The 25,952-nt window shown below is 43.5% G+C and overlaps 11 protein-coding genes and 1 non-coding gene across 12 annotated transcripts; 6 read left to right on the top strand and 6 right to left on the bottom strand.

Moving 5' to 3' along the window:
- Positions 1-471: 471 nt before the first annotated feature.
- SJAG_00190 (hypothetical protein) lies at positions 472-1,410 on the bottom strand (the record flags this gene model as incomplete). The annotated part of the gene is made up of 1 exon (XM_002171450.1): positions 472-1,410. One exon carries the CDS (start codon positions 1,408-1,410, stop codon positions 472-474), a length of 939 nt encoding a protein of 312 aa, XP_002171486.1.
- A 276-nt stretch (positions 1,411-1,686) lies between these two features.
- SJAG_00191 (hypothetical protein) lies at positions 1,687-2,138 on the bottom strand (the record flags this gene model as incomplete). Its single annotated transcript, XM_002171451.1, has 2 exons — positions 1,687-1,727; positions 1,784-2,138. The coding sequence occupies 2 exons, from the start codon at positions 2,136-2,138 to the stop codon at positions 1,687-1,689; spliced, it is 396 nt and encodes a 131-aa protein (XP_002171487.1).
- Positions 2,139-2,710: 572 nt separating this feature from the next.
- On the top strand, positions 2,711-5,753 carry SJAG_00192 (F-box/WD repeat protein Pof1). The gene has a single exon (XM_002171452.2). The coding sequence runs from the start codon at positions 3,323-3,325 to the stop codon at positions 5,024-5,026; it is 1,704 nt and encodes a 567-aa protein (XP_002171488.1). The 5' UTR covers positions 2,711-3,322; the 3' UTR covers positions 5,027-5,753.
- Positions 5,754-6,650: 897 nt separating this feature from the next.
- On the top strand, positions 6,651-7,010 carry SJAG_00194 (hypothetical protein; the record flags this gene model as incomplete). Its single annotated transcript, XM_002171453.1, has 1 exon — positions 6,651-7,010. The coding sequence occupies one exon, from the start codon at positions 6,651-6,653 to the stop codon at positions 7,008-7,010; it is 360 nt and encodes a 119-aa protein (XP_002171489.1).
- Positions 7,011-7,291: 281 nt separating this feature from the next.
- On the bottom strand, positions 7,292-8,480 carry SJAG_00195 (hypothetical protein). Its single transcript, XM_002171454.2, has one exon. It carries the CDS (start codon positions 8,407-8,409, stop codon positions 7,546-7,548), a length of 864 nt encoding a protein of 287 aa, XP_002171490.1. The 5' UTR covers positions 8,410-8,480; the 3' UTR covers positions 7,292-7,545.
- SJAG_00196 (TIM22 inner membrane protein import complex subunit Tim40) lies at positions 8,414-10,138 on the bottom strand. Its single transcript, XM_002171455.2, has 2 exons — positions 9,500-10,138; positions 8,414-9,410 (listed from the first exon to the last, which is right to left on the bottom strand). The coding sequence occupies exons 1-2, from the start codon at positions 9,843-9,845 to the stop codon at positions 8,713-8,715; spliced, it is 1,044 nt and encodes a 347-aa protein (XP_002171491.2). The 5' UTR covers positions 9,846-10,138; the 3' UTR covers positions 8,414-8,712.
- A 98-nt stretch (positions 10,139-10,236) lies between these two features.
- SJAG_00197 (dihydroorotate dehydrogenase Ura3) lies at positions 10,237-12,279 on the bottom strand. The gene has a single exon (XM_002171456.2). The coding sequence runs from the start codon at positions 11,877-11,879 to the stop codon at positions 10,551-10,553; it is 1,329 nt and encodes a 442-aa protein (XP_002171492.1). The 5' UTR covers positions 11,880-12,279; the 3' UTR covers positions 10,237-10,550.
- A 720-nt stretch (positions 12,280-12,999) lies between these two features.
- SJAG_00198 (ATP-dependent DNA ligase Cdc17) lies at positions 13,000-15,273 on the top strand (the record flags this gene model as incomplete). The annotated part of the gene is made up of 3 exons (XM_002171457.1): positions 13,000-13,025; positions 13,063-13,519; positions 13,564-15,273. The coding sequence occupies 3 exons, from the start codon at positions 13,000-13,002 to the stop codon at positions 15,271-15,273; spliced, it is 2,193 nt and encodes a 730-aa protein (XP_002171493.1).
- A 255-nt stretch (positions 15,274-15,528) lies between these two features.
- SJAG_00199 (phospholipase) lies at positions 15,529-17,571 on the top strand (the record flags this gene model as incomplete). Its single annotated transcript, XM_002171458.1, has 1 exon — positions 15,529-17,571. The coding sequence occupies one exon, from the start codon at positions 15,529-15,531 to the stop codon at positions 17,569-17,571; it is 2,043 nt and encodes a 680-aa protein (XP_002171494.1).
- Positions 17,572-20,082: 2,511 nt separating this feature from the next.
- Positions 20,083-21,653, top strand: SJAG_05182 (allantoate permease; the record flags this gene model as incomplete). Its single annotated transcript, XM_002171459.1, has 2 exons — positions 20,083-20,893; positions 20,992-21,653. 2 exons carry the CDS (start codon positions 20,083-20,085, stop codon positions 21,651-21,653), a joined length of 1,473 nt encoding a protein of 490 aa, XP_002171495.1.
- Positions 21,654-22,124: 471 nt separating this feature from the next.
- SJAG_16081 lies at positions 22,125-22,195 on the bottom strand. Its single transcript has one exon. It is a non-coding gene; the product is annotated as a tRNA-Gly (tRNA).
- Positions 22,196-23,261: 1,066 nt separating this feature from the next.
- Positions 23,262-25,952, top strand: SJAG_00202 (RNA polymerase I transcription factor subunit Rrn6; the record flags this gene model as incomplete). The annotated part of the gene is made up of 1 exon (XM_002171460.1): positions 23,262-25,952. One exon carries the CDS (start codon positions 23,262-23,264, stop codon positions 25,950-25,952), a length of 2,691 nt encoding a protein of 896 aa, XP_002171496.1.

The raw sequence follows: 25,952 nt of genomic DNA, 5'->3' as shown, positions 1-25,952 counted from the left end.
TAGGTGTTTTGCTAAACCGTATTGAGAATAAGTGTATCGTTTGAAAGACCAACATGTGTTTGTATGAAAAAGAAATGGACGATGAGAACACAAACATCAGGATTAAAAAAAATATGACGCTGACTGCTGTTAGTTGCTTTCGCAATTCGCTGAACGTTGCAGCAAACCGCAATGCAATCAGTTGTGTCGAAAGCAAGCATGAAGAAATGAAACGAGCCGACATTAATAAGAATAAGCACTAAGCACTTTTGAATAACATGAAAACCACACCACACCATACCAAAAGAAAGAAAGGGAATAAAAGGTGCACAATCGACTGTTAAACATAAAAAGTCTTGAAGTCTATGGGCTTCAGTGACTTTTTTCGATGAACTGTTGGGTAAATCTCGCCTTTCATCAAACAATCAGACGGACAAAGACTCGAGTAATGAATGAGACTCAAGAGAATATAAAAAAAAAATACTTTTTCTCTTAATTATGACTCCAGGGCAGTCGACCAGGAAAGAATTGATGGAAACGAGTGGGACAGAACTCAATGAGGTCGCGAAGTTCGGGACATGTATCCAAGTAAGAGTGCTGCCGGCGGAACGGATTCCTTTGGATTCGCTTTTGACGAAGTACAGGATCCAAACAAGCGTATGGATCCTTAGAAAACGGAATAAGCGCGTTTCGTTCTTCTGCCTTCAGAGTTTCCTCAGTCACAATGTCCGGATTAATGCCGATGAACTGGAAATTCTCTAGCGGAAACCGGACAGCTTCTCGATGAAGTGAAACAAATCGTTCACGCTTAAACTCAAACGAAACAATCGTAATCTTTTCGGGATACCGGCTAGTTATTTCGTGAAATCGAGCAATAGAAAAAACGACATTCTCGTAACTGTCACGGGCAAACTCTTCGGTTGTCCGTCGCTCAGGCGAGTGCGTACTGTCGATCTGCATTGAGAGCCGGTAATACGACTGTGACTCGGAGAGTGGTCCTGCGTGCAGACGTGTTTGACCACCGCTGAACACAAGCAAAGAATTCTCATCCGCCTGCATTAGCTCTATACCAGCGCGAACGTGCTGAGCAAACACCTTTCCCTCTCCTTTCTGGTACGACTCGAGAATCCATTCAGTGTCGCTTTCGCCGTTCGTCGCACCACCGAGCCAAACGGCGTGGCCTGCAATGATGATGAGGTGAGACAGATGTTTTAGTGGTTCTGCAGCTAGTAGCGGTGCAGAATGGAAGCAGACGAGTTCGTTCTTCGTCATATTTAAATACAGGGCACCAAGAAACAAAAAACACACAAACACAGCACCAACAAGCAAAATAAACCGGGACTTTGAGTGAACAAAGCGTCTAAACTTTGAGGGTGTAGAGGGTTGACTCAAGTACAGGGGTAACTGAATTACAGGCTTCCTGTTTAGCATTTCAGAATGTGCTTCCAGTAGAGCTCAAAGCAGTAGGGGCGCCGATTCTGAGCCAGACTTGTTGTACACTTCCCGTTATGGGAAAACTCCTTTGGCGAAGACACAGCACGCACTGGCAAAACAAACACCCTAGAGTGAACACTTAATTCCGTGGAAGCCACCGAACGCAGCCGCGGTAGTGGTGACTTTTAAGCGAGAAAGCGAAAATGCTGACTGCGGGGCACGACGCATTCGCCAACTTTATATAACCTTAAATCACATCACCGCGTCCATGTACTAAGTTCTTATCTCGCGCAGAACAAGAGCGAACATCTCGTCTGTAAATTCGATAACGGGTCAGTTCCTGCTAATTTTTTAAGGGAAACGTACGTACCTTGAAGTATGTGTAACTGCGATCCACTGTACGACAAGCGGATGAGCTCGGCCGGTTCGTCTGGCGCATTCGCGTCGTCACAAGCCTGGAGAATCGTTAACACGTAGTTGCACAACTTTTCAACATCATCTGGAATGACAAGCTCGTTCATTTGAAAGGAGCGTTCTCCCTTCGAGAGCGAAATTGAGCTTTCCGAGGCATCAAGGAAGGAGGAAGACGTGTCTGGACTTGTGTAATCGACTGCGACACCCAAGCCAGTGCTTGCAATTAGAGTATTGTTGTCTTTCCGCAAAAGATGGGCTTCTTGTACACGTGGAAGCTGTAAGAAGTCATCTAAAAGAGTGCAGCTGTTCATGAATTGTGCGTGTTGGCTAAGGGGAAAAGCAATTCGTCTTTTCATTTCTTATATAGCGCGTTTCAACGCGACGCGTCGCGTTGAAACGCGCTTGCATTTAGGTGAAGTGACGTCAACACCGTTACTGATATCCAACGAGCTACCCCAAACTCCAGTGCACTTGAGCGAGTGAGCCCTTCGTTTTCGTTTCATCCTCGTTTCATCTTCACTTGAGTACTGAACGCCTATTGATTGGGTAAATACACGAATGCATACTTTAGTTTTCTATCGAAAATATCCCTGTATTTGTCCCGAAAATCAGGATGGAATTTGGTCTGATTAAGCATCCGAGCGCGATTTGCCTCATGCCACTGTCAACTTGATAACTAGTCGTATCTCCTGCATTGTGTAGATACGCAAGCGGGTTCACAAAGTTGACTCCTGAATGAACAATTTGCGCTCGCTAATTTTCGAGCCAAATTCGTTTTCTTGCTCCAGAATCACAACATTTCCCATGAACATGAACTCATCATCCCCGCGCCAATAGTATTTAAACGCACGTCGATCCTCCACCGGCCGAAGTTTACCACCACAACAAGTCTACGTGCCTCACCCTTCCTTTCCTGACCTAGGCAGGTTCAACTCTCACAACCAATACAAAACCTGTCCACTACCAACGAGACCTTTTTAGGTCTAAATCTTTAATTCCTGTGTTTATAGCCCCAAACGTGTGTATTTAGGACCTGATACGCTCGTATTTGCCGTATCGACAGGCGTTTGGTCTTTTTTTCGTGAAGAAACGAGCAAAAAGAAGTGTTGAAACTATCAAAAGATAGTGTCCATATTCGGATCTTTTCCTCCGAACCGTAGGTTGTCTTTGGTACATACAGGCAACTTGTTGATGCTGAGACTGTTTCCTCTTTAAATTGGGAATTTAATCGCGTCTCACACATCTTTTGCATTCAATTGGGTGGTCCTTTGCTTTCTCCCCTTTTTGAGTTGTGTTCTCTATATTTTTCATTCTCGTCTCCCTTTGTGTGTTTATTTTTTTCTCCGTTTGGCCCTCCTCTCTACCGTTTTCTCCTTGATTCACCTTACCCTTTTGTCATCTTTTTTTTAGCCCACTATATCACCTCTTCATTTTGTTTCCCTCGGATTTCCTTCTTTTTGACGATTGTTTATAACCTTACGATATTTCCCTTCTCATGTCCCTTCAACAACTAATTTCAAACGAGCATTCCAACATGGCACCCTCTGCTGCACCTCAAGACAATTCCAAAGATAAAGTCTGTTATCGTCATCTATACGAAAGGGAGTTTATTGCCAAGGGCGAAAAAGGTCGAATGCCGCTCAAGCCTATTGACATCCAAAAAGATATGGACGTTTTGGACGACAAAAGTCGCTCCAAGATCGAGCACATCTGGGACGAGTTTAAAGACTTGTCTGTGTTTGAACAGCGTGTTGTGTTACAAGGAATATTCAACAACAGCTGCTCGTCTTTATTATCGTTCGCATCCGCTTCATTGCAGTCTTTAGTGCGCCTGGATTTCATCTCCCTTCTGCCCGTTGAGATCTCTTTCAAAATTCTTTCCTACCTTGATGCCAGGAGCCTGTGTAAAGCTGCGCAAGTTTGTCGTCGCTGGCGAGAGCTGGCTGATGACGACTGTGTTTGGCACCGAATGTGTGAGCAACACATTAATCGCAAGTGTGAAAAGTGCGGTTGGGGTCTTCCGCTCATGGAACGCCGACGACTCACAGCTGCAAAGCCTGCAATTGAGGAACGTTTCCGCCGTCTTACGGCTAAGCGTCCCCTCGAAGACGCCTCAGAGGCTCCAGCTCCCGCTAACGTTCATCAGAAGCGTGCTCGTGTTTCCGAGGGTGCTGCTTCTGTGAACGAGGAAGCCGGTGGCGAGTTACACGTTTGCAACAAGGACTGTACTACGCTTTCCGCATGCACTGTCAAACCGTGGAAAGAGGTGTATGCTGAACGTTGTCGTGTGGAGTGCAATTGGCGACACGGAAGATACCGGCAGTTGCTTTTGGAAGGACACAGCGACGGTATCATGGCATTACAGCTACGCGGTCATTTGCTTGCCAGTGGCAGCTATGACACGACTATCCGTCTGTGGGACATGAATACAATGAAGCCGATCCGTCTACTTGAAGGCCACACGAGCGGTGTAACGTGTTTGCAGTTTGATAGCTGCAAGCTTATTAGTGGTTCCATGGACAAGACCATTAAAATCTGGAACTATCGGACTGGGGCTTGTTTGTCTACATTTACTGGCCACCGGGATAGTGTGCTGTGTCTGGCATTTGACTCGACGATTCTCGTGTCAGGTAGCGCAGACTGTACCGTAAAAGTCTGGCACTTTGTTGGCTGCAAACGAATCACTTTGCGTGGTCACACTGGCCCAGTGAACTCGGTTAAAATATCTCGGCAACGCAATATTGTCTATTCATGCTCTGACGATAATACTATTCGCTTGTGGTCCCTCACAACCAACACTTGTTTGGCAGTTTTTAACGCCCACATCGGTCCGGTGCAGAGTTTAGCTACCACAGACTCGTATCTTTTCTCTTCTTCGCTCGACGGAACTATCAAGAAATGGGATGTCAATCGCGAAAAGTGTGTTGAGACAATGTTCGGCCACATCGAGGGCGTTTGGGACATAGCTGCCGACCGTCTCCGACTCATTTCTGGAGCACACGATGGGTGTGTTAAGGTTTGGGAAGCTAGCCAATGTGTTTACACACTAAAAGACCACAATGCACCTGTGACGTCGGTGACACTTGGCGACTGCGAGGTGATTGCCGGCTACGATGATGGTCAAATTTCCGTTTGGTTATTCGGTGCAGTTCCGCCGTCCGTGTCTAGCTCAGTTATCCGTGTTGAGGACGGTCACTAAGCGTCAGCTGTTCAGGCATTCAAAGCGCTGTTGTACACCTCCGTGTGTATGTGCAAGCATGGTCGCACTGTATATTTTTTATTTATTCTATCATCTTTTTCCTCCCCTACCTTCTCTCCCTTTATTCTCCGAAGTATTGCAGTTTGGTAATCAACATCCAAAAACGTCTACCGTCGACAGAAATAAAAAACAAATAAATCACGCTAATTGAAACGGAACAGATTGCAGGAGTGTGGTACGAAGGGAAGCTGGTAGCACTGTTCGTTTGAATAGCTGGTGCTGTTGGAAAAGCTCATTATTTTTGTTTAAAGGGTCATTACATATTATAACGGAACGTCAATACCATCCGTCCATGGAATCGTCCTCTGACGACGACTTTCGGTGGATTGTAGTTGTACTACTATTATTTTTCTTGGTATCATTGGGAAGGTGTTCGAACGAAATTGTTCGAGACCCCAGGGATCGTTCAGTGACTTGTGTGAACTCACTCGCTCGCTGTGCATCAAGGCTTTCATCGCCCTTACTGAATACGTGTTCGGTTTCCACGGATCGACGTTTCAGTTTGTTCTTCTCCCGCTTTTTTTTCACTGCTCGATACAGCAGGTAACCGGCAAAAACAACAACCACAGCTGCACTCATCTTCTGTAATTCTTTTGCTCCGCCAATGCCGCGTTCAATGTTATTTATTCTAAAACTAAAAGGTAAATGATTAGTAGCAAATTGGTGCGTCTTTTTGTGGCCTCTCTCTGGGTTTGTGGACCCAGTGGCGGTGACGTTAGAAATAAGCGTAGTCGTTTAGAGGGAGGTCTATGGAGGGTGTGTGCGTCAACGAATACCTTTCCGTGTTCTTGGTGTGGGCGAAATGAGGTCAAGATAACGACGGGCAATGGGGTGCGGATGTGCAAAGGTGCAAAGGAGGTGTGTATGGACGGGACGCAAACAGTAATACTAATAACGCTTTACGGTGTGTTAGACATCATAAAACGACATAGCGAATTCTTATTCACTTATTTTTAAGACTCGGTAAAACGTATATCGTGTTTTTATCCTACGTTAAACGTTTTTATGTAACGCACAACACTGCCTTAAGTTTTCTCACAAAACCCAATAACAAATTCCGTACTACGTAGAACTGCGTTCGGATACCTTCCCTCCCGTTTAATTTCACTCGGCCTCGTTAAAACTAGTTACCGCTTGTTTACGCTTTGCGCAACACAACGTAGAGCCTCACTATATGGCCTACACTTCACTGGCATCACCCCTTCCGGTGTACGAACAAACATGTCGGATTTAAGAAAGTACGTTTCATATCAATGTAGACCGTTCACCGTGTTCAGCTTGTTAACTTGTGATTTAGAATTGTTGGCCTCTCCTCTGTATGTTTCTATTGAGAAAGTGCATTCTTACTCGGGACGGAATCTGACTCGGAATTTAGGTCTTGGCCGTTGGCTTTTTGCTTGTCATTCTGTCTTGTGCTCTATTTAAAAATGCCTTCCCTCTTATTCTTGGTACGGAAATGCTGTTTTTATGCGGCAATGGACAAATATCTAACAGTTGGTTACAGTACTTCCACCCTTGTTAGCTCCAATTCCTCAATATCTTTCTCAAAAGTATTCTGCCCAGCATGACTTTTTACAAGAGGAGGATCGGTATGTCAGGGTCCAGCGATGATTTATCCCTAACCACGGTAGAAACATTGTCGACATGGGTCGCTTCTTTTTTGGAGCCCTGTTGGCTACTACAGTTGGTATGTCAACAACGGTCGGGTTCAGCTACTTTGTACGCCCTTCTTCCGTTCCTTTCTTTCTTGTTTTTTTTTCTTTCTCTCTCCCTCTTCCTTCCTTCATTTTCTAACTCGTATAGGCCTCCCAATTATGTTTGTCCACTTAAAGTTGTGCACTCAGACTGCTGCTTGGATGGCCTTCTTCGGCGGCAGTATCATCTACATTGTGGTCAACTTTTACTCCCGATTCTTCTCTGTTGAACAGGAAGAGTTTTGATTTATTACGTGAAATGAACGGAATGAAATGGGCAAGTTTCTTCTTGATAAACACACGGCGGGACTGCGTGCAGGCTCTCTTCGTACTGTACCGGTTCACAGCTTAATAATGAATAAGAGAATACTTCATAACGAGTAGTAAGTATCAGAAATGAAACTCGCAACGACCTTCCCCAAGCACCGCTCAACAAAACCAACTCCTCACTCAACCTTTCCAACCCCGTTGCTTCCCCCTCCCCCCAATCGTCATACTTTAATGTGCCGTTTTCATTAATCAGCGACAAGTGCATACAGTGATGAGCAGTCGCAAGCCGGTCCGGTTATAAACAATTCCCCAAAAACCCATTTAAAAAAATTGTAAAAAGTAGTAAAACAGCCCCCGATGCCAAAGGTATCGATCGATCTTTGGCTAGTGTGAACAGTACGTTACACACCGTTCACTCACTAGCCATTTCTTTCCGATGTCCGTTGGACACCTGGACAGGAGTATAAAATTCAAAAAGTAAGTAGTAGATTCCGTCTACTTCTTCTCCTTGTCTTGACGGTGGAAGTTGCGCTTGCGCTTTTGGTGCTGACGGTTGCCAGACTTACCATGGTCCATAAGCTTGAAGGCATCGAACCGTCTGCGTCTCCGGAAGTTTCCTTGCTTGGGAGGAGCGTCCTTGTATTGTTCAGCCTTCATATCAACATAGGCCTTTTTGCTCATAATAGTAAGATCTTGACCGTTCCATTGCAGAGGTGTCACCTTAACCTTCTCTAAAAAGGCATTCATAGCATCAGCCGTCTTGAATTCAACAAAGACGCTTCCCTTGAAAGCGTTGTCGTCGGCACGGCGAAGACGGACACTGGCAACAGCTTCGGACTGGCTCTCAAACAATTTTTCCACATCAAACTGAGTAGTAGCTGTCTCCTCACCGAAACCCTTAGCGTAGACGCTTCTTTCCAAGATAGGACCAGCACCGGTTTTGGTCGGAGGAAGCAAAGGAACCTTACGGCGGACATTTTCACCCTTCTCATCCACCTCAAGCAATTCCTTGCTCTTCCGGAGAGCACCAACAACCTTTTCCAAGGGTTGGAAACGCTTCATTCTTTTGAAAGCAGCAATAACGGCAATGGGAACCCAGCCGTTGTTCTTCTGTGCTGTCGTCCACAAAAACTTGTCCTGAGGGAAGTTACTGTCCGAGAAATAGAACTCAACTTGTTTCAAAATTTCCAGCTCCTCCTCCGAAGGAGGAACCGCCTCTTGAGTAGCAACGGTGGGAGCAGCTTCAGTCTTAGAAGCCTCAGACTCCGTAGACGCCTGAACAGGCTCAGCAACGGGAGTCTCAGCGACCTTCTCGGGAGCAGGTGCCGTGGTGGCAGGAGTCTCAGCAGCAGAAGACATTTTTTTAGTCAACAGACGGATTCTGTGGTTGGTAGAGCGTAGGTTCGTTCGTATCCACAAAACTTTCTCAGCAGAGGTGTCTCACCCTTACTATGTGTTGTGGGGGTTCTGCGGGGGCAGGCGTGGTGAGTCTCATATTTCGCAGGAAAACAATAGAGTAAAATTATGGAAGCTGTCTCCAGCGTTATTCGGTGCAGTGTTGCATTGGGTACATTGAAATTGTGGCGGTCATTAAACAAATCCTGTTGTGGGTAACATTGGCGCATTGTCGCATGCTTGTTCATTCTGTACACTCATTCATGCCTAAATTTTTGAAGAGGTATCATCGGAAGACACCATAGAGGACGTAGAAACTGGCTTCGTAGCTGTGCTTGATGGAGAAACGTTGGAAGGGTCGCTGACATTCTTGGGTGGTTCTTTAGTCGTAGTGTGTGCATCACTACTATTTGATGTCGTCTCCGCCGTCTCCGTTTTGTGTGGTTTATCCTTTTCCGTAGCATCCTCATCGGCAATCATGTCACTATACATCTCTGGATGTTCACGGAAACAGTTCTGCATGGCTTGAAATTTCTCCAGACACTCCATACCCTTAGGCTCGCTTGTCGAGTAGACGAAACAACTAAAGGCAGCTTTGAATTGCTCACCACACGGGCCATGAGCCATTCCTCCCAAACAAGGGCAGTCCCAGTTAATTTCTCCGGTTTCTGGGTCAAAGGCAGCCTCTTCGTCCTCATGCTCGGCAGCGATATCCTCCACAAGACCAGCAGAATTGGCAGCGGGTGTTGTTGTAGACACTGACACAGCCTCTACCTCGCTCTCACCTTCTGTAGAAGTGTTCACAGGAATGTCCTGTGGGATATCTTGCGGGTGCGTTTCCTCTGTACTCGATGATTCGGGAGTACTTTTAACCTCCTCATCCGTTTTTAACTCTCCCGTCTTTTCTTCTGCTTTCTCGGCAGCGTCTTCGATTCGGCGATGTTGCATGTAAGGTTCATTATACGCTGCAAGAATTAGTTAGTGATGTGTAAAGAGCGGAAGACAACGCTTCTCGGCAGAAACACTGCTCTGTTTCCAATTGGCGTCCACGTACCTTGAGTCTCTGAACGGACATGGTCCATTGGTGGACTATCCAGATTATCTTGAAAGCTTTTTTCCTGCTTCCATTTGTCTTGTCCGTTATTATTTGGCTCATTACCAGAGTCACGCTGCAATTGTACAAGATGATTGAGACCATTTAGTTTTCCCACAGCATATCCTGCAAGAAATGTACCAGCTGCAAGTACCGTCATACTTCTCCAGAAAGAATTCGAGTTACGTGTCTGTGTCGGTCCATTGGTATAGAAATAAGCATTACGAAACGCTAATTTTTGTGGAGTATTGAATCCCCTTGAAGCTCGCAGCATCCGTAAACGCGGTAAGAGTCTCCTTAAAAACATGATGCTGCGTTTACAATTTATGTTTTCTTTTCTTTCGCTATTAACGACAGACCTAGTCCCTAGAAGTTCAATTCTTAAGCTAACAATATATTTAACTGTCCGTGCTCGTATAAACAAGCCAAAACCTTCCTGCCGTTTCGCTTTTCTATATGAAGCTTGCGATGCGAAGAGGAACGGTGCGACCGGTACTAGAGGGTATAGAGAATTCAAGCGCAGTTTCTTAACCTTAAAACATTTAAGGAGTTGCAACACATTCAAGCGAGAACAAGGGAACGGGTCGGTACCAAACAGTGAGCAACGGAAAAGTCAAGCTAAATCACAAGCGGATAATAAGACAAATCTTAAGCCGCTCCAGATTAAGAAACGCTAAGACCAACCAATACCCGACGGATCGAAGAACACGAGAAAAAAAATATTAAACCTAGACCTAAACAAACACCTAATTAAGAACTAAAGAGCAATACGATTAACGCAAACTCTGAACAAAAAAGAACAAAACACTAGAACGTAAAGGATAAACAAAAAACCAAACTACTGCTAGTTCGTCCACTCGAAGCCCGGAGATAAACTACCCAAACGGTTTCAGCCAGGAAACATATAAACGACTATGAACTACCTCAGCATAGCCATACGCTGCTGTACCCATATATACTTTTATGGTGATGTGCTGCAGCGGCGGAACTTTGGTCACTTCCAGTTTTTCCTTTAAGCAGACTCAGTGCCAATGATATCAACCCAACGCTTACCGTTGAGCTCCTCCACAATCTCATCCTTGATCTTGCGGATAGCAGCAGGACCCTCGTAAGTCATGGCAGTGTAGATTTGGATCATAGTGGCACCGGCACGAGCAAACTCGACAGCGTCCTTACCACTAGTAATACCACCACAACCAATGATGGGGAACTCCTTGGGCAAGTCCTTGCGAAGAAGACGAAGAACTCTGAGAGAGAAGGGCTTCATGACAGGGCCAGAAATACCACCAACGTTCTCCAAGTTCTTGTTGGGAGTCAAAGTCTTGGGACGAGTACCAGTAGAGTTACAAACAATAACACCATCAACCTTAGTCTCGACGAGAGCGTGAGCAATGTCACTGATCTCGGCTTCAGTCAAATCGGGGCCAATCTTAACGACAATAGGGGGTTGGGGAGAGACAAGCTTGTTGCGCTCAGCAACAACCTTGTTCAACAAGGGGACGAGAGTATCCTTCGATTGAAGGTTGCAGACACCGGAAATGTTGGGGCAGGAAACATTGACAACAAGGATATCGGCAAAGTTACCAAACTTTCTGACACCCTTCAAGAAATCCTCAGTCTCATCACCGTTCTTGTTCTTGCCAACGTTAATGGCGAGCTGCTTGCGGGGGTAAAGACTGCGGGGAACACCAAGAACAGCAGGGTCAACATAGGACTCGGGGTCCTTGTCGAACTTACGAGCCAAATCGGAAGAGCGGCGAGCAAGGAAGTTGTGGATACGCTTCTTAAGGCGACCCAAGACAACGTCATGACCATGAGAGTTGCAACCATAATGGTTGACAACGGCACGGTCCTCCTTCAAGCGCCAGAAACGAGGACGCTCGTTACCGGGTTGAGGCTCGGGGGTAACGGAACCAACCTCAACATAGGCGTAACCGTAGTCGAAGAGGCTGCTGATAGCCTCACCTTGCTTGTCGTAACCAGCGGCCAAACCAACAGGGTTGGAGAACTTGCGGCCCCAGCATTCAAGAGCAAGGCTCTCATCATCAGGGACACGGTCCTTGGGGGTCAAGCCCATGGCAGCGGACAAGATGGAGAAACGATGAGCAAACTCGGCAGAGGTGAATGCGTGGAGCAAGGGCATCGTGATGTGACGATGGATGAAACTTCTGGTATCAGAGAGATCCCATGCAGCCCAACCGGCGAGGGCAGCAAGACCCAAACCGGTGTAGAGAAGCCAGCGAGGCTGCTTAGAGCCATTGGAGCTGAAGAAACGGGAGCCACCGATGGCGTTCAAGCGACGCATCAGTTGGTCAGCGGCAGACTTGAAAGTGGAAGACATTTTTTCTAATGGTGTGTTTTTCCAAAAAGGAGTCAAAAAGATATACAAAGGAATAGATGCAAAAAGAAAACGGGAAATGAACGGACAGAAACACTAAAGACACAAGATTTTTGGTTGAAATCTTTTTTTGCTTATGCTTTCTAACCCACCAAAGTACCACAAGATCTGACCGAGCTCGAGTTCGAACAAAATCCTCGTCAAATGCTGAGGTTGAGTGGTTGGTAGAAGGAAGGTTGTTTTTGCCGGTGCCTCGCACTATATGCGAAATTTTTGGTGGTGAGTTTTAAGCCTATTGGCCACACCAAAAAATAGTATTTTAGATATTAGTAAGAAATTGCCGTTCCAGTGGCAATTGAACCCTGTACTGGCGAAATTAAGCAAATCATATTGATGGCTGCTGCGGATGCTAAGGAAACCTTTCTAATTTTTCTTTTGGCATGAGATTCTATATTATTTATATATATATGTATATATATATTTTTTTTTATTTTTTAATTATTAAATTTTATATGGTTTAAAAAATAAATCCCTCTTGAATTATCATCATTTAATAAATTCTAATATAAATGCTCTTTTTTTGTTTAATTAATTAATCAACTATTACGAGATTTATTAATAAGCAATTGATTCAACTGGTCGACTCTCTCACAATGTCAAACGAGTATTTAACTATCATTCATTCATTTAAATATAATTATCTTTGAGATAAAATAAAATTAAGTTAAATAAACTTTATTACTTTATTTTATTTTTATTTTTATTTTTTTTTTACAAAGGGTTAATTCCTCCCAATATCAATTAAACTTCGAGTTACCGAAATGATCGGTTCTGTGCATTATGAGAAACGTAGCTTATTCAATTTCTAGCAAATGACTACCTTGCCTTGATGTAAGGATGCGCCAATAGAATTAAAACTGTAGCTGGACAAACCCCTTGTTTCATTGTCAACAAAGAAAATTGCTTTTTCATACGTTATAGCTTAAGTTAGCTGAAATAATATACACTATATTATAACGGCGTAAACAGCTTTTCTGTCAAGCTATTCGCGTGCGATATTAGCTTCATGCTTCGTGCACTTCCTCTATCAGCTACAACCATTAGAGGCGTGCGTTCTTTTCTCATGGCAGGGCGACAAACGAATATTAGGTACGTGTAAGCAGTAGAAGTAAGCTGAAACGTTTAGTTCTTTCTTCGGAAACGCGTTTAAATTAAAAGATGCGTCGCGTAACGAAAACAATGACCCCGTTTCCCTTTCAACGGGCTCTAGCAATAAGAGAAAGAACAGTGTCGACTCTAAAGCGGAGAAGATGGACATTGACGGCCCATCTCCCAAGGAAAACGGTCGATCGATAAAAAAGAATAAGAAAAATACCCCAGTGGATGACACAGATACATCGTCCACCTCTAGTGCTTCTACAGTAAACAAGGCTGATGGTAAAGGAAAGCAGGAAACTACAAAGGCAAAAGAGGCCGCTCAAGGTCCTCATCTTACCTTTGCAAGCATGGTCAATACGTTTACAAAAGTGGAGGCTACAACTAAGCGGCTTGAGATCATCGACATCATGCGAAACTTTTTCTTTGCCGTATTTCGTGACTATCCAAGTGATCTGCTACAGTCCATTTACCTTAGTATTAATAAGGTACGCTACAGTTGTTTACGATTCAAGTTCTAACCCTTACCAAGCTCGGTCCAGATTACGAGGGAATCGAGCTAGGCATCGGCGAAAGCTTCATTATCAAAGCTATTGCAGAGTCCACGGGTCAAACGCTCCAGCAAGTGAAGCATTCGTACCAAAAAGTCGGCGACCTAGGCCTAATTGCACAGTCCTCCCGACAAAACCAGCCTACAATGTTCAAACCTGCTCCCCTCACTATCCCCGTACTTTTTAAAACGTTGAAAAACATAGCCAGCATGACAGGCTCTCAATCGCAGGCACGGAAAATTGGTCTAATTAGACGGTTGCTCAGTTCATGTCAAAATGAAGAGCCCAAATACCTTGTTAGAATGCTCGAAGGAAAGCTCCGTCTTAACTTGGCAGAAAAAACAATTATTGTTTCACTTGCACATGCAGCTGCAATGTATCATGCCGAGAAGGACAGCACAAAGGTGAACCCGGAAATTTGTGCGGAGGCAGAACAAAAGCTCCGGGATGTCTATTCACAGCTCCCATCTTATGATTTCATTATACCCCACCTCCTTGAACATGGTTTGGAAGGCCTCGAAGATTCATGTAAGCTGACTCCTGGTGTACCTATGAAGCCTATGTTAGCAAAACCCAGTAAGCAGATTTCCGAAGTCCTTGATCGATTCGAACGATCCAAATTTACCTGTGAATACAAATACGATGGAGAACGTGCTCAAATTCATTTTACTGAAGATGGCAAACTTCGTGTGTTTTCACGAAACTCAGAGGATGTGTCTGGTCGCTACCCAGACATTGTTGAATCGGTCTCTAGATGGCGCAAACCGACCTCTACGAGCTTCATTCTTGATTGCGAAGCCGTTGGGTGGGATCGCGATGAGCATAAAATCTTACCCTTTCAAATCCTTTCGACGCGTAAGCGTAAAGATGTACAACTGGAAGATGTGAAGGTGAGAGCGTGTATTTTTGCGTTTGACCTATTGTACCTTAATGGAAAGTCGTTGTTGACAACGCCTTTCATCGAGAGACGACGCTTGCTTTATGACGCATTTTCCCCAGCTGAAGGCGAATTTACATTTGCCAAATCTAGTGATGCCCAGTCTTCTGAGGATATAGAGAAGTTCCTTGAAAACTCCATTCATGATTCCTGCGAGGGCCTGATGGTCAAGATGCTTGATGGACCGGAGTCGCATTACGAGCCCTCAAAGCGCTCCCGCAATTGGTTGAAGCTGAAAAAGGACTACTTGTCTGGTGTTGGTGATTCTTTCGACTTAATTGTCATTGGAGCCTATCATGGACGAGGCAAGCGTACCTCTGTTTATGGAGCATATTTGTTGGGCTGTTATGACCCTGACACCGAAATGATCCAGACGATCTGCAAACTTGGCACCGGTTTCTCTGAAGAACTTCTGGAAAAGTTTTATAACCAATTCAAGGACACTGTTACACTCAAACCTAAAGAGTACATATCTCACAGCGATGTTCCCGCCCACCAACCTGATGTCTGGTTTGAGCCAAAGTATCTTTGGGAGATTCTTGCTGCAGACCTGTCGTTATCTCCTGTATACAAAGCAGCAATTGGTTACATAAGTGAGGATAAAGGCGTGAGTTTACGTTTCCCTCGCTTTGTTCGTGAACGTGAAGACAAGAACTGGGAGGAGGCTACATCTGCTGAACAAATTGCAGAGATGTATCGTTCGCAAGTCGCTATCTCAGGTCATGACAACACTGATGTTGCAGAGGAGTACTAGGTGTACTCACTACTCTCCAACACACACACACACACACACACATACAATATTTCGCGCTGCGATTCTCGTCTTCAACGCCTTTTATTCGTTTCTGTTTGAATGTACTTCGGCAGATTAAACTGTGCGACTAAGCGAAAACTCTATTTTTCATACGTCATATGCCCACGGCTGACGTCGGTTGGCTACCTACGTCAAGTGTTGCGATTTGGTCTTTTTCGCCGAACTGTTCACGATAAATAACGAAAATCCAGAATTATGGATTCGGGCTGCAGTAGCCCATTGCCTCATGTGGAACGTCCTAGGTTACCCTTCCGTCACCGCTTATCCAAGTCTGTGACGGATGCACCGGAACTGCGTGTTCGATGGTTTTATGCCATTGATCGTCCTCTCAAGCCTCTAAAAAATGCTGAATTACTAGATAAAAAAGCCAGAAAACTAAAGCCTTTTTCGGCAGTTGACTCGGACCGCTTGGAAATGGCCTACTGGGAAGCAGAAGACGAGTCAGTTTTAACTCCTATCCAGGTGAACGAGGATCACCTCTTTGCAGTGGATATTGCAAAACGGGAACTATATCCTATCTATTGGGATGGCCCAGTATACCGGGTGGTTCGCGGAACCTGGTTTTATGAGACAAATAGCGAGCTTTACCCGTGCGAAGAAAATTTAGCAACTCAAATAGAAGAGGGTTATCTTCACAGTTGCCCGTTTCGCGAGGAGCAGGGTTCCTTCAACCAAAAACATGGAGGTCTGGGAAATTGGCCCCTATTGGGACAGTACACTGGAGGCTTTATAGAATTCAGCGGAAAGAACACGGCCAAACTCAATTATGGCCGTTTCTCCTCAAGCTTCTTTTTCCGTTGGTCACCCTCAAATGGCTATAAAACAGACAGACTCGTTCGTGGTTACGAACGCTCGGTCTTGTCAATGAAACGCAGTAGTTCGGTGAATCTTAGTTCATCTACTACTCTTCCCGGAAATGATGCTAGTGATGCAGACACTATAGAGCTTAGTGACTACAATCCCTCCAGCGTTACAGGAAGTGTAGACGCATTGGGTGAAGATCTAAATGCTAAGCCGAAACCAGCAAAACATTTAATTTTCTGTTGTCACGGTATTGGCCAGAAAATGGGTGAACGTCTGAAGAAAGCAAGTTTTGTCTACGATGTCAGTAAGTTTCGGCATACACTAAAGGAATTGTACAACATCTCCGAAGATCTACAAACACTAATACCGGGCTTCAAAAACAGCAGCGTAGTGCAGTGTCTGCCTGTACTTTGGCGGCAAGATATTCGTTTTGGCATGACAAAAACTGATCCTCTCGCGGAGGAAGAAGACGGTGCAGACTATTCGCATGATCTCGGAGACGATGACGATATGGAGGGAGGAGCTCCCACTCTTGAGGACATTACCATTCAGGCTGTGGTTGGTTTCCGCAACATTATTTCCGATGTCTTTTTAGATGTACTTTTATATTACCAACCTTCTTACAGAGAAAAAATACTTGCAGTTGTTGTTAAACGATTAAACCATGTTTACCGTCTTTACCGGGAAAACAATCCTGATTTCACCGGCGAAGTGTCACTTCTGGGCCATTCACTCGGGTCAGTCATTTTGTTTGATATACTCGCTCGTCAGGGTGACGAAGGAGAGCATAAAAAGTATGCTTTGGATTTCAAAGTGACTAATTTTTTTGCCCTTGGCAGTCCGTTGGGTTTATTTCAAATGCTTAATGGCCGTCGCATTTCTGGCCAAGGCTCGCTTAATACTTCTTTAATGCATGGAAGTCTTTCTGAGGAGGATTTTGTGGATGATACGACCGTTCTGTCTTGTCGCAACTTTTACAACATCTTTTTACCGACTGACCCTATTAGTTATCGTGTTGAACCTTTAATTGCGAAGCGAATGGCACAAGTTCATCCCCAGCCTATTCCCTCGGTGAAGTCTATTCCCGGTTTGTCGACGCATAATACTGGGCAACGATGGAGTTTTGGTCCGTTTAACGTATGGGCTGGTTTGCGTTCTGGTATAACAAATAGTCTGATTAAGCAATCTTTGGGGGACAACTGGCGCACAGCGTCCGACAAGAGTGTGACGCCTGAGAATACGGCGAACAGTAATAAGAACAAAGTCTGGCAACCCGAAGAGAAGGTATATTCTCTCAACAGCACAGGTCGGGTTGATTTTATGCTACAGTCCGCCTCCGATGCCACATATGATTACTCATCAGCGATGAATTCGCATTCTTCGTACTGGACAAACTTGGATTTGGCCCACTTCATTTTGACACAGTTATGTTAACTCTGTCGCCTTGCATTTTATGAACTTTAATGCCTAAAAATTTAATGAGAAAACAAAAGATTTAGTGATTTTGAGGGCCCAAATAAATAGATCAGTTAGCCTTAAAGCTTACCAATACTTACAATAGGTTACTTGGTTCAAATTGTCCGCGTTTTCTCGTACAGTATAGTAGGAGCAAGCGTTTACCACAGTTCAGCATATATGGAATCAACAGGTATCTGTTATACTTGTTAGGAACGCCGTTTAAGGGTTGTAAACATCAATAGGGTCAAGGTTTTGATACGGTGATACAACTTTGTCACAAGTGAATGTGAGTTGAAGATCTGATGTTATTATACGATCTAGTTTTTCTCTAAAGTGCACTAAATTGCGAACTTCAAATACTGAATGGGAATGTTTTTTTTGGGGGAATTAAAGAGAAGAATAAATTCTACGAACAATCAATTGCAATGAAAGCTCACACAATACCGCTTAGGAAATCGTATGTGAATTAATAAAATATTCCCAGTAATTTTGTTTCTCCGCTATGCGGCAATTATCGTGATAACTGGTAAACTTCATTCATTAGCATATCCAGTGTGTTCTTTTTTCTTAATTAGTCATTGCTCATTTTCTTGATTGTTACTGTACGATTATGCGGAATTAAAGGTTGACAGCGTCGCCTTTTTATAGAAGCCGTCGGATTTATTTCAACCGAGCATACTCAATCCTACGATCAAGAGTGTTCGTCATCGCGGTTGGCCAATACACGTACATACACTATTTAAAGAAAGCTACTAACGATTCTGTAAGCGAATTCTGTTAAATCCTTTCCTTGAGTATTCAAACTACAGGAATGAACAAATGTGCCATCCTATAACTGGGTATAAAGTAGTCGACATTAAATAGCTGCGTAATGATGGAGACGTCAAACATAGTGCATTTTTGTAATTTGCAATACGCTCAGATTTATAAACTCGGTATACATAGTGGAGCCTGGAATTTACGAAAACGATAAATGGTATTTTCTGATGTAACTGGATGATTGGTCAATTCAATCCTTCAGTTAGGTACCGAATGTGAAATTAATTTCGAGCAATACTCACTTGAAATTGATCTCTATTACTTTCTAATTCTGCAGCACCCTTATTTAGTAACGTGTCTCTATAAAAGACACAGGGACATGGTCCAAGGAGTGAATTTATAAGCCATGACAGCCACAACTTCCCTCACATGTGAATGTTCTGAGAGACAAAGCATCTTATGACCTTTCTAAATATAATTATTTTCTACAATGTCTGAGCTACAGCTCACTGAAGCCCACAATTCAACGGATTAGCGCATTAACAGGCTACGTTATATCCGAAAGTCTTTAAGCAGTGTGTTATATGTGTAGCAATAGACGTTCCAAGAGCAAGTACAAAACAACAGAATTTCTATGTTAATTACACTTTTGTATAGTTCGGCAATTGATTTTCAATTTTCAAAATTTGGCTTTGAATGCAGATGTAGTGTGTTTCTGTTTCCTAGCAATCTCGATTAAGCTTGCTCACTTTCAGTATCAACCTTCGGGAAGCTCATACTCAATTACCAAGCATCGAATGCATTGAGTTATCATACGGATAGCTCGATATCGCTTCCTTACTTATCATATCCACTCGTACTGTGTATGATTTGTTTGTTTACTAAAATAAACCCAGATTTAAGCGAAACCTTAATTGGCCTACGTTCCTGTTGTACCTGTAATCTCAGTATATCACAACTCAACTATATGCGATATTGTAATTTGTACCATATTAATGCCTAACATACACACGAGAACAATTGCTGCCATTCTCAAAGAACTTCAATATATCATCATTCTTCGCACTCCTCAATTAAGGTTATTTAAGCGAAAAGCTTACTTGTCTTCTCAAACTTACCACCAAAAACAACACTCCAACAATCGAATTAGGCACTGTGTTCAATATCGCAAAAGCTCTCTTACCGGAATTACGTTACTGTCAGTGATAACAAATTAACACTGATAGTTGGGATTCGATGATAAGCTTAAGATTCAGCCACGTCAGATGAAAACGACTTACTCCACGGATCATCGGGGCAGAACGTGTTCGATAAATCGGGCGCTATCTCGGACGAATAATGTCTGAGATATTTCAGTCATCACCGTTAAAGTGCAGGTTATGCTCATTTGCCGACAAAACGCTATTCAATGTTGTTGGATTCGCAGACGACATTTCGCGAATAAGAATTTCTCACCCTTGTTTGCCATTATTAAAAGCTGTCGATGAACTCCCTGCTCCAATGTCTCATTGTGAAATCCGCACAAAAACAACTTGGCCATTTTTGTGACTGTAGCGACGTCTTTGGTGCAACAGCCTTGTACATGCTTTCCTGAAAACAGTAAATATTTCTTTTTCTTTCTGTTCTCTCTCTTTGATCTATTTATTTCTTTCCGTTGATCTTTCTATTTTGACGGTTGCTTAGTCTTCTTACAATTTTTGTACTATATATTTATTGTGTTCAATTACGATGTCTGAACACAATTCGGAAAAGAAGGACGCAAGATCGTTCTCGGAAGCAAAGCCGATTACGGATGACTATAATCCCTATAAGCTTGAGATTGAGTCGTTTTCGTTACCTGTGAACGAAGCTCAACTCCAAAACCTTGACGTTGCAGTGCAATTGCTCGCTGATGATGATTTTGAGTATACGAAGGAGGAAGCTAATCGTGTGCTTCGGAAAATTGACCTTGTTTTAATGCCCCTAATGTGCATTACTTATGCTTTACAGTACCTTGATAAAGTTGCTCTGTCATATGCAGCTTTATTTGGAATGATCGAGGAAGCTCACTTGCATGGTTCAGAATACAGTTGGCTAACCACAATTTTCTACTTGGGCTATCTGGTTGCTCAGTATCCAGGCGCATATATTCTTCAAAAATTGCCTAACAACCTCTTTCTTTTTGTCAACACACTTTGCTGGAGCGCCATGGTTATGCTTATGGCTGCCTGTAGCAATGCTGGTGGACTTTTGGCCCTTCGTTTTTTGATGGGCGTATTTGAAGCGTGTGTCAGTCCGGCGTTCGTTAGCATTACTAGCATGTGGTATCGACGCGAGGAGCAGACTATGCGCTCCATGCTTTGGTACTCGTTTAATGGTGTCGCTACTATCATTGGCGGTATTCTTAGTTACGGCATTGGCCATATCCACAACTCTCATGTGTCAACATGGAAGTTCATTTTCATCATTATTGGCGGTCTTTCTTTAGCTTGGGCCGGCATTTTCTATCTCCTTTTCCCTAGCAACCCTGTTACCGCACGGTTTTTGACTCCTCGCGAACGTCGTATCGCCATCGAACGTATTCGTGAAAACCGTACTGGTGTCGAAACAAGGTCTTTAAAAAGGAACAACTTATTGAGGCATTCTGCGACCCCCAAGTCTGGCTTTTTGTGTTCATAACCGGTACCTATATGATTTCAAATGGTATCACTGTATTCAATTCTATCATTATCAAGGGTCTCGGTTTCTCCACCTTTCGCACTACTCTCTTTAACATGCCTAGCGGCGCCGTAGAGTTTGTTGTATTGGTTATTACTGGTCTCATTTCTACGCGCATCAAACGTGGAAGAATTTTTATTGCTCTTGTTGGTACCGCCTTGACAATTGTTGCGGCAGGTCTCGTGTGGAAACTGAAAAATCCATGGGGTCGAATGGTCGGAATCTGGATTTACTTCGGTTCTCCCATTTGTTTCGTAACTTTGCTTTCTTTGGTTGCATCAAATGTTGCAGGTTACACAAAAAAGATGGTTGTCGGAGCAAGTATTTTTGTTTTCTATTCCATCGGAAATATCGTTTCCCCTCAACTGTTCAAATCAAGTCAAAGTCCCACTTACGATATGGGAATGGAGGCCATCTTCGTCTCGTGTAGTATTACATTTGGACTATGGCTGGCACTTCTTTATTACTACATTTACCAAAATCGTATACGCGACAAGAAGAAGGCAGAATCGAGTGATCAAAGCCAATCCAATGGGCAAAAAAATGAAGAGTTCATGGACTTGACAGATAAGCAACAAGCGAGCTTTCGATACCTCTGGTAATCCAATCATATATATATGCCTTTAATTGTTGTGATATTCTTCCGTTAATTTATCTGCTTTCTCATGTCTTTCCTTCTGCAACTAATATTATTATTTGTTTATTTATTGTTGGTTTCTATGTATTTTAAGTCGTTGATCCTATTAAACCTGAGGGTGCACAGGAGTATTGTCATCGTTTAATATGATCTTATACGCAAACAAATTGACTCTGAGGCCGTTGGTTAATGCATGAAGCGAAAAGTTCTTTTGCTTAGATACTACTTACCAACTCATTGTCATACCGCAGACACTACTTTAAGTTTCTTAAGGTTTCGACTAGATAAAAAACGTCATAACATAAATTAAGGTTCGCAAACGTCTTTCAATGGTCACTTTTTCACGCGTAGTCCTTCAGTGTAAATTGATCCATGAAAAGAAAAAACACATCCCTGTAGGGCAAAAAGGGATACCCTGAATGAGGGCCCGTACGCTTGCATTAGCCGGGAGTCGAACCCGGAGCTAGTGCTTGGGGAGCACCAATGTTACCGCTACACCACTAATGCTTTCTTGAAATATTCATTTTGGATGGTTAGATATCCTTAATTCATAAATCTACTTTCCAATAGTAATGAAGCCACTTACTCAGTCCTGTTCACATGGTTTGCTTTGCCTAGTTGTAATTGCTTATTAAAGAAACTCCAAGATTCCAACAATGTAGAAAGTTCCGGCTTTATGGAACTTGTCATTAACGGAGTTATTACGAGAGAAAATGTGATTTATGTTTCGCAAAATGAATGACTAAGCATTCGCTAGTCTTCATTGCTATTACGAAGTAACTCAAAGTCATCACTTTGTCATTGCACCTTTTTCAAAATTAATAGATTTTATTTCTCACAAAATTGTAAAGCATTACTAATATGAATTAGTAGACAACATATTAAAAAACTGAATAGTCAACATAAATATGCAAGAGTTTAATGGCTATAATCAGTGAAAACGTTTTCGTTTCGAGTTAAGAAGCATATCATCGTTTCGTGACAAACTATCTACCTTGAATAATTGAAGAAATTAAGATGAAAGGTTTATCAACCGAACTGTAGTCTTAATCTAACGAATGTTAATTCACAAGATAGAACGCGCAGAAACGCTGTTTGTGAACGATTAACTACTTCAATCGTTCTCATAGCGATTGCACGATACATTATAGGATCGCTAAATCGCGACACTAAAAGCTTAATTGTTAATGCGACAGTTATTATTTTTTAGAGCATAACTGCATTATAATATTCTGAATAAGTTTTGTCCACTTGTATCTGCTACCTCACCTATTAAGTATGTTAAAAAGCACTTTTTCTTGCCGTCTTTGATAAAGTGACTTGTTTATGAGGAATTACTTCAAAGTATCCGAATAGATAACAAACCACGGACTTATTTTATGTAAAACCATTTAATACAGCTATCGTTAGACGCTGTAAATTTTATTCTTGAATTGAAGAACCCAGAACCTTATATGCAAACTCATATCGCTTACTCCATTAAAGTTTTCACGTTTTCTTTAAACGAGCCGCCCAGTAACTCACCACCAAATTAACACTAATCGACCACTGCCTACTTCAATCCATAAAATTCATGTCCTCATGGCCATTAGACGCCGTTGAGCACACTCCGTATGTCTCTTTAGACTTCGGTGTGTTGGGTTCTTGTGCACTGGTAGATTCTGAAACGGGAAAACCGACGAGATCTCCTGGACATTACGAATGGCAATTCACAAAAACCGACAATGATAACCAAAAAAAACTCATTCAAACACCTTACAACTGGGAGGTTGTGTCCAATTTTTTTGATAAAAAAGCCGTAGATTATGTGGATGTTTATTCTTCGGCTAGTTCTGTTGCGTATCGTTCGCTTTCGTACTTACGAAGCGCTGAAAAAAGCGTATATGTGCCGGAAGACCTTCTATTACCAAGTTTGAAGGAGTCATTCGTTCTTGATCATGTATTTCCAACATTTACACCCGATGTCACTTCGCTTATGACCGTTGGTGCCGTTTCGAATATGAGAAAAAACCCTTCTTTGTCTCAAGACCAGTGTTTAGCTGTCGCCGGTGGTCAACAGAGAACTTCCCTATTTCTCGCTCTTGCGATTCCTTGGAAGTTTCATGTTAGTCCGTTGGATCCCAATGCTACAAATGAAATTGACCCTTCCGCAGGGGTTTTCCACAAGGGTCCTCAAATGTTGCATGTGCCGGCATTTCAGATGAACCCATTTCCAGCGCATCAGTTTCTGCAACCCATAGAGCAGCTTCAGTTCGGCTCTCACAGCTCGTCCTGGCTTTATGTTCGTACTGCTAGCGAGATTGTTCTTTTTCATGTTCGATATGACGAAAAAGTAAAAGCCGAAACTTCTTACCGCCTTGTTACGGATGTCGTTTATTCAGTTCGCGCATCAGAGCTTTGCGGACATACCACTTTCGTTGATTTCTGCATACATCCCGACGATGAAAATCTTGTAGTAGCCATTACGCGAACTGGTGAATGGTTCGTATGGAAATACGAGGGCGGCACTTACAATGTGCTTCACCGTGGTAAATTTCACCAGCAATTAGACAGGGCAAAGAAAAACATCTTTCCTGAAGCGGTGCAACAAACCGAAAAAAAGCAAGAAAAAAATCCCTTTTATCGTATCCGTTGGTCTTACAAACGCGATGCCATTGTGATCATTGATGCCTCTCATATTCTTCGTGTGTCTTTGCGTGCGAAGAAACCAAAAATTTTGCTTTCAGCAGACCACATCCTACAAGTCTCTACATACGACGCATGGGCCAACCGATCACACGTGTTTGTGCTTACATCTGAAGAGGTACTGTGGATGGATGAAAGTAAGGGCGTATTGTTAGCTTGGAAACATAATCGAATGTGCGACCCAACACTACAACTGCAAGTCAGTGTTGCCAACCCGGATCAAAACACGGAGAACTACAACGTGTTCGTGTTCTCAAAGCTCAACGGCATCGTACAAGTTTTCACGTTCGAGATGCAACGGGGTTTACCTGTATCTCCATTATCACCATATGCCCTCTATTCCAAAGGGCTTGCAAACTCACTGGTCCACTTGCTCGTCCTACCATGTGTATTTTGGGATGCGGCAACCAAGGAAAGAAGTATCGCTCCTTGGTTTGTCGCAATCCGGTTTAATACTACGGGTTATTTAGGTCTTACCCTGTTTGGTAGTGGAACTGCTGTTGATAATTACAACATAAGACCGCTTAATTCTTCCTCGCGTTCCCTTCTGACAATGGATTATGGTGACGAGGATAGTGACTCATCTGAGAACGAGAACTGGAGGGCGTTTATGACAGCAAACGGCAAAAATGCTATGCGAATGCACAATTTCTATATGGCAATCTTTGGGTGTTTCAACGAAAACCGTCCCAATGGAGGCGAGTTCTTGACGAGTGCATACGAATCTATCCGGTTGGCGTATGAGCAATCCAACAAAGGAATTACGCTTTTGTACGATTGTTTCCCTAATATCTTGCTATCCGATTGGCAACCTTGTAAGCTCTCTGTATTGGAAGGTTTGCGTTCTATAGCAAGTGGTTTGGGAACACTTTATGAATTAAATGTAACCGAACGGTCCGTGGCTACAAACGAATCTATGGACGTCGACATGGATCAGGGTACCTTTTTCTCGTCACAAACAATCGGCACCCAAATAGAGCAGCAGCAACCGTTACCCACGTCCGTTCTCGGAATCCCCTACTTGATATCCTCGTGGACGGAAGACTCTGGCTCAATATCTGCCGTGCTTCGTTGTCTACGAGCTGCTGCACTTTCAGACACAGAGTTTGTACTCCTGTGTTCGAGTTTGGGTCTCAGTGCGGAAGCAGTAAGGGTGCCGGATACTTCTGTGGAACGAGAGGAAATGGCCAACGTCCTCGCGCCCCTCCAGCCGTTTGTCGCCCACACTCTCGATGTCTCTAGTTTACATCCAGACACAGAAGAAATTTTGGGGGCTTGGAAGCTTGGTGACCCAACTCGACTAGATCTGCTGTCACTCCCAGAAGAGTCTACTTCACTCCCACCCGCTTCACAAGAATTCGAGCCCGTACTACCCTCACTTTCGCAACCGCTTCCCCGTCGTCGCATTCCGACGCTTTCGCAGACCACCGGTCCTCCACCCGTATCCCAATTCTCGCAGCCGTCATCACTGTCTGCGTCTATGCCTGCGAGTCAACCCACCATTGTCATGTCTCAAGTCGTTACCGGAAAATTTGGCGGACGGCCCAAAAAGAAAAAGAAGGCTCGTTCAGGTTTCTAA

Source organism: Schizosaccharomyces japonicus (genome assembly GCF_000149845.2).
Source record: "Schizosaccharomyces japonicus yFS275 unplaced genomic scaffold supercont5.1, whole genome shotgun sequence".
NCBI classification, from domain to species: Eukaryota; Fungi; Ascomycota; class Schizosaccharomycetes; order Schizosaccharomycetales; family Schizosaccharomycetaceae; genus Schizosaccharomyces; species Schizosaccharomyces japonicus.
The sequence above is the reverse complement of the archived record's forward strand: the minus strand, read 5'-3'. Positions and strand labels throughout refer to the sequence as shown.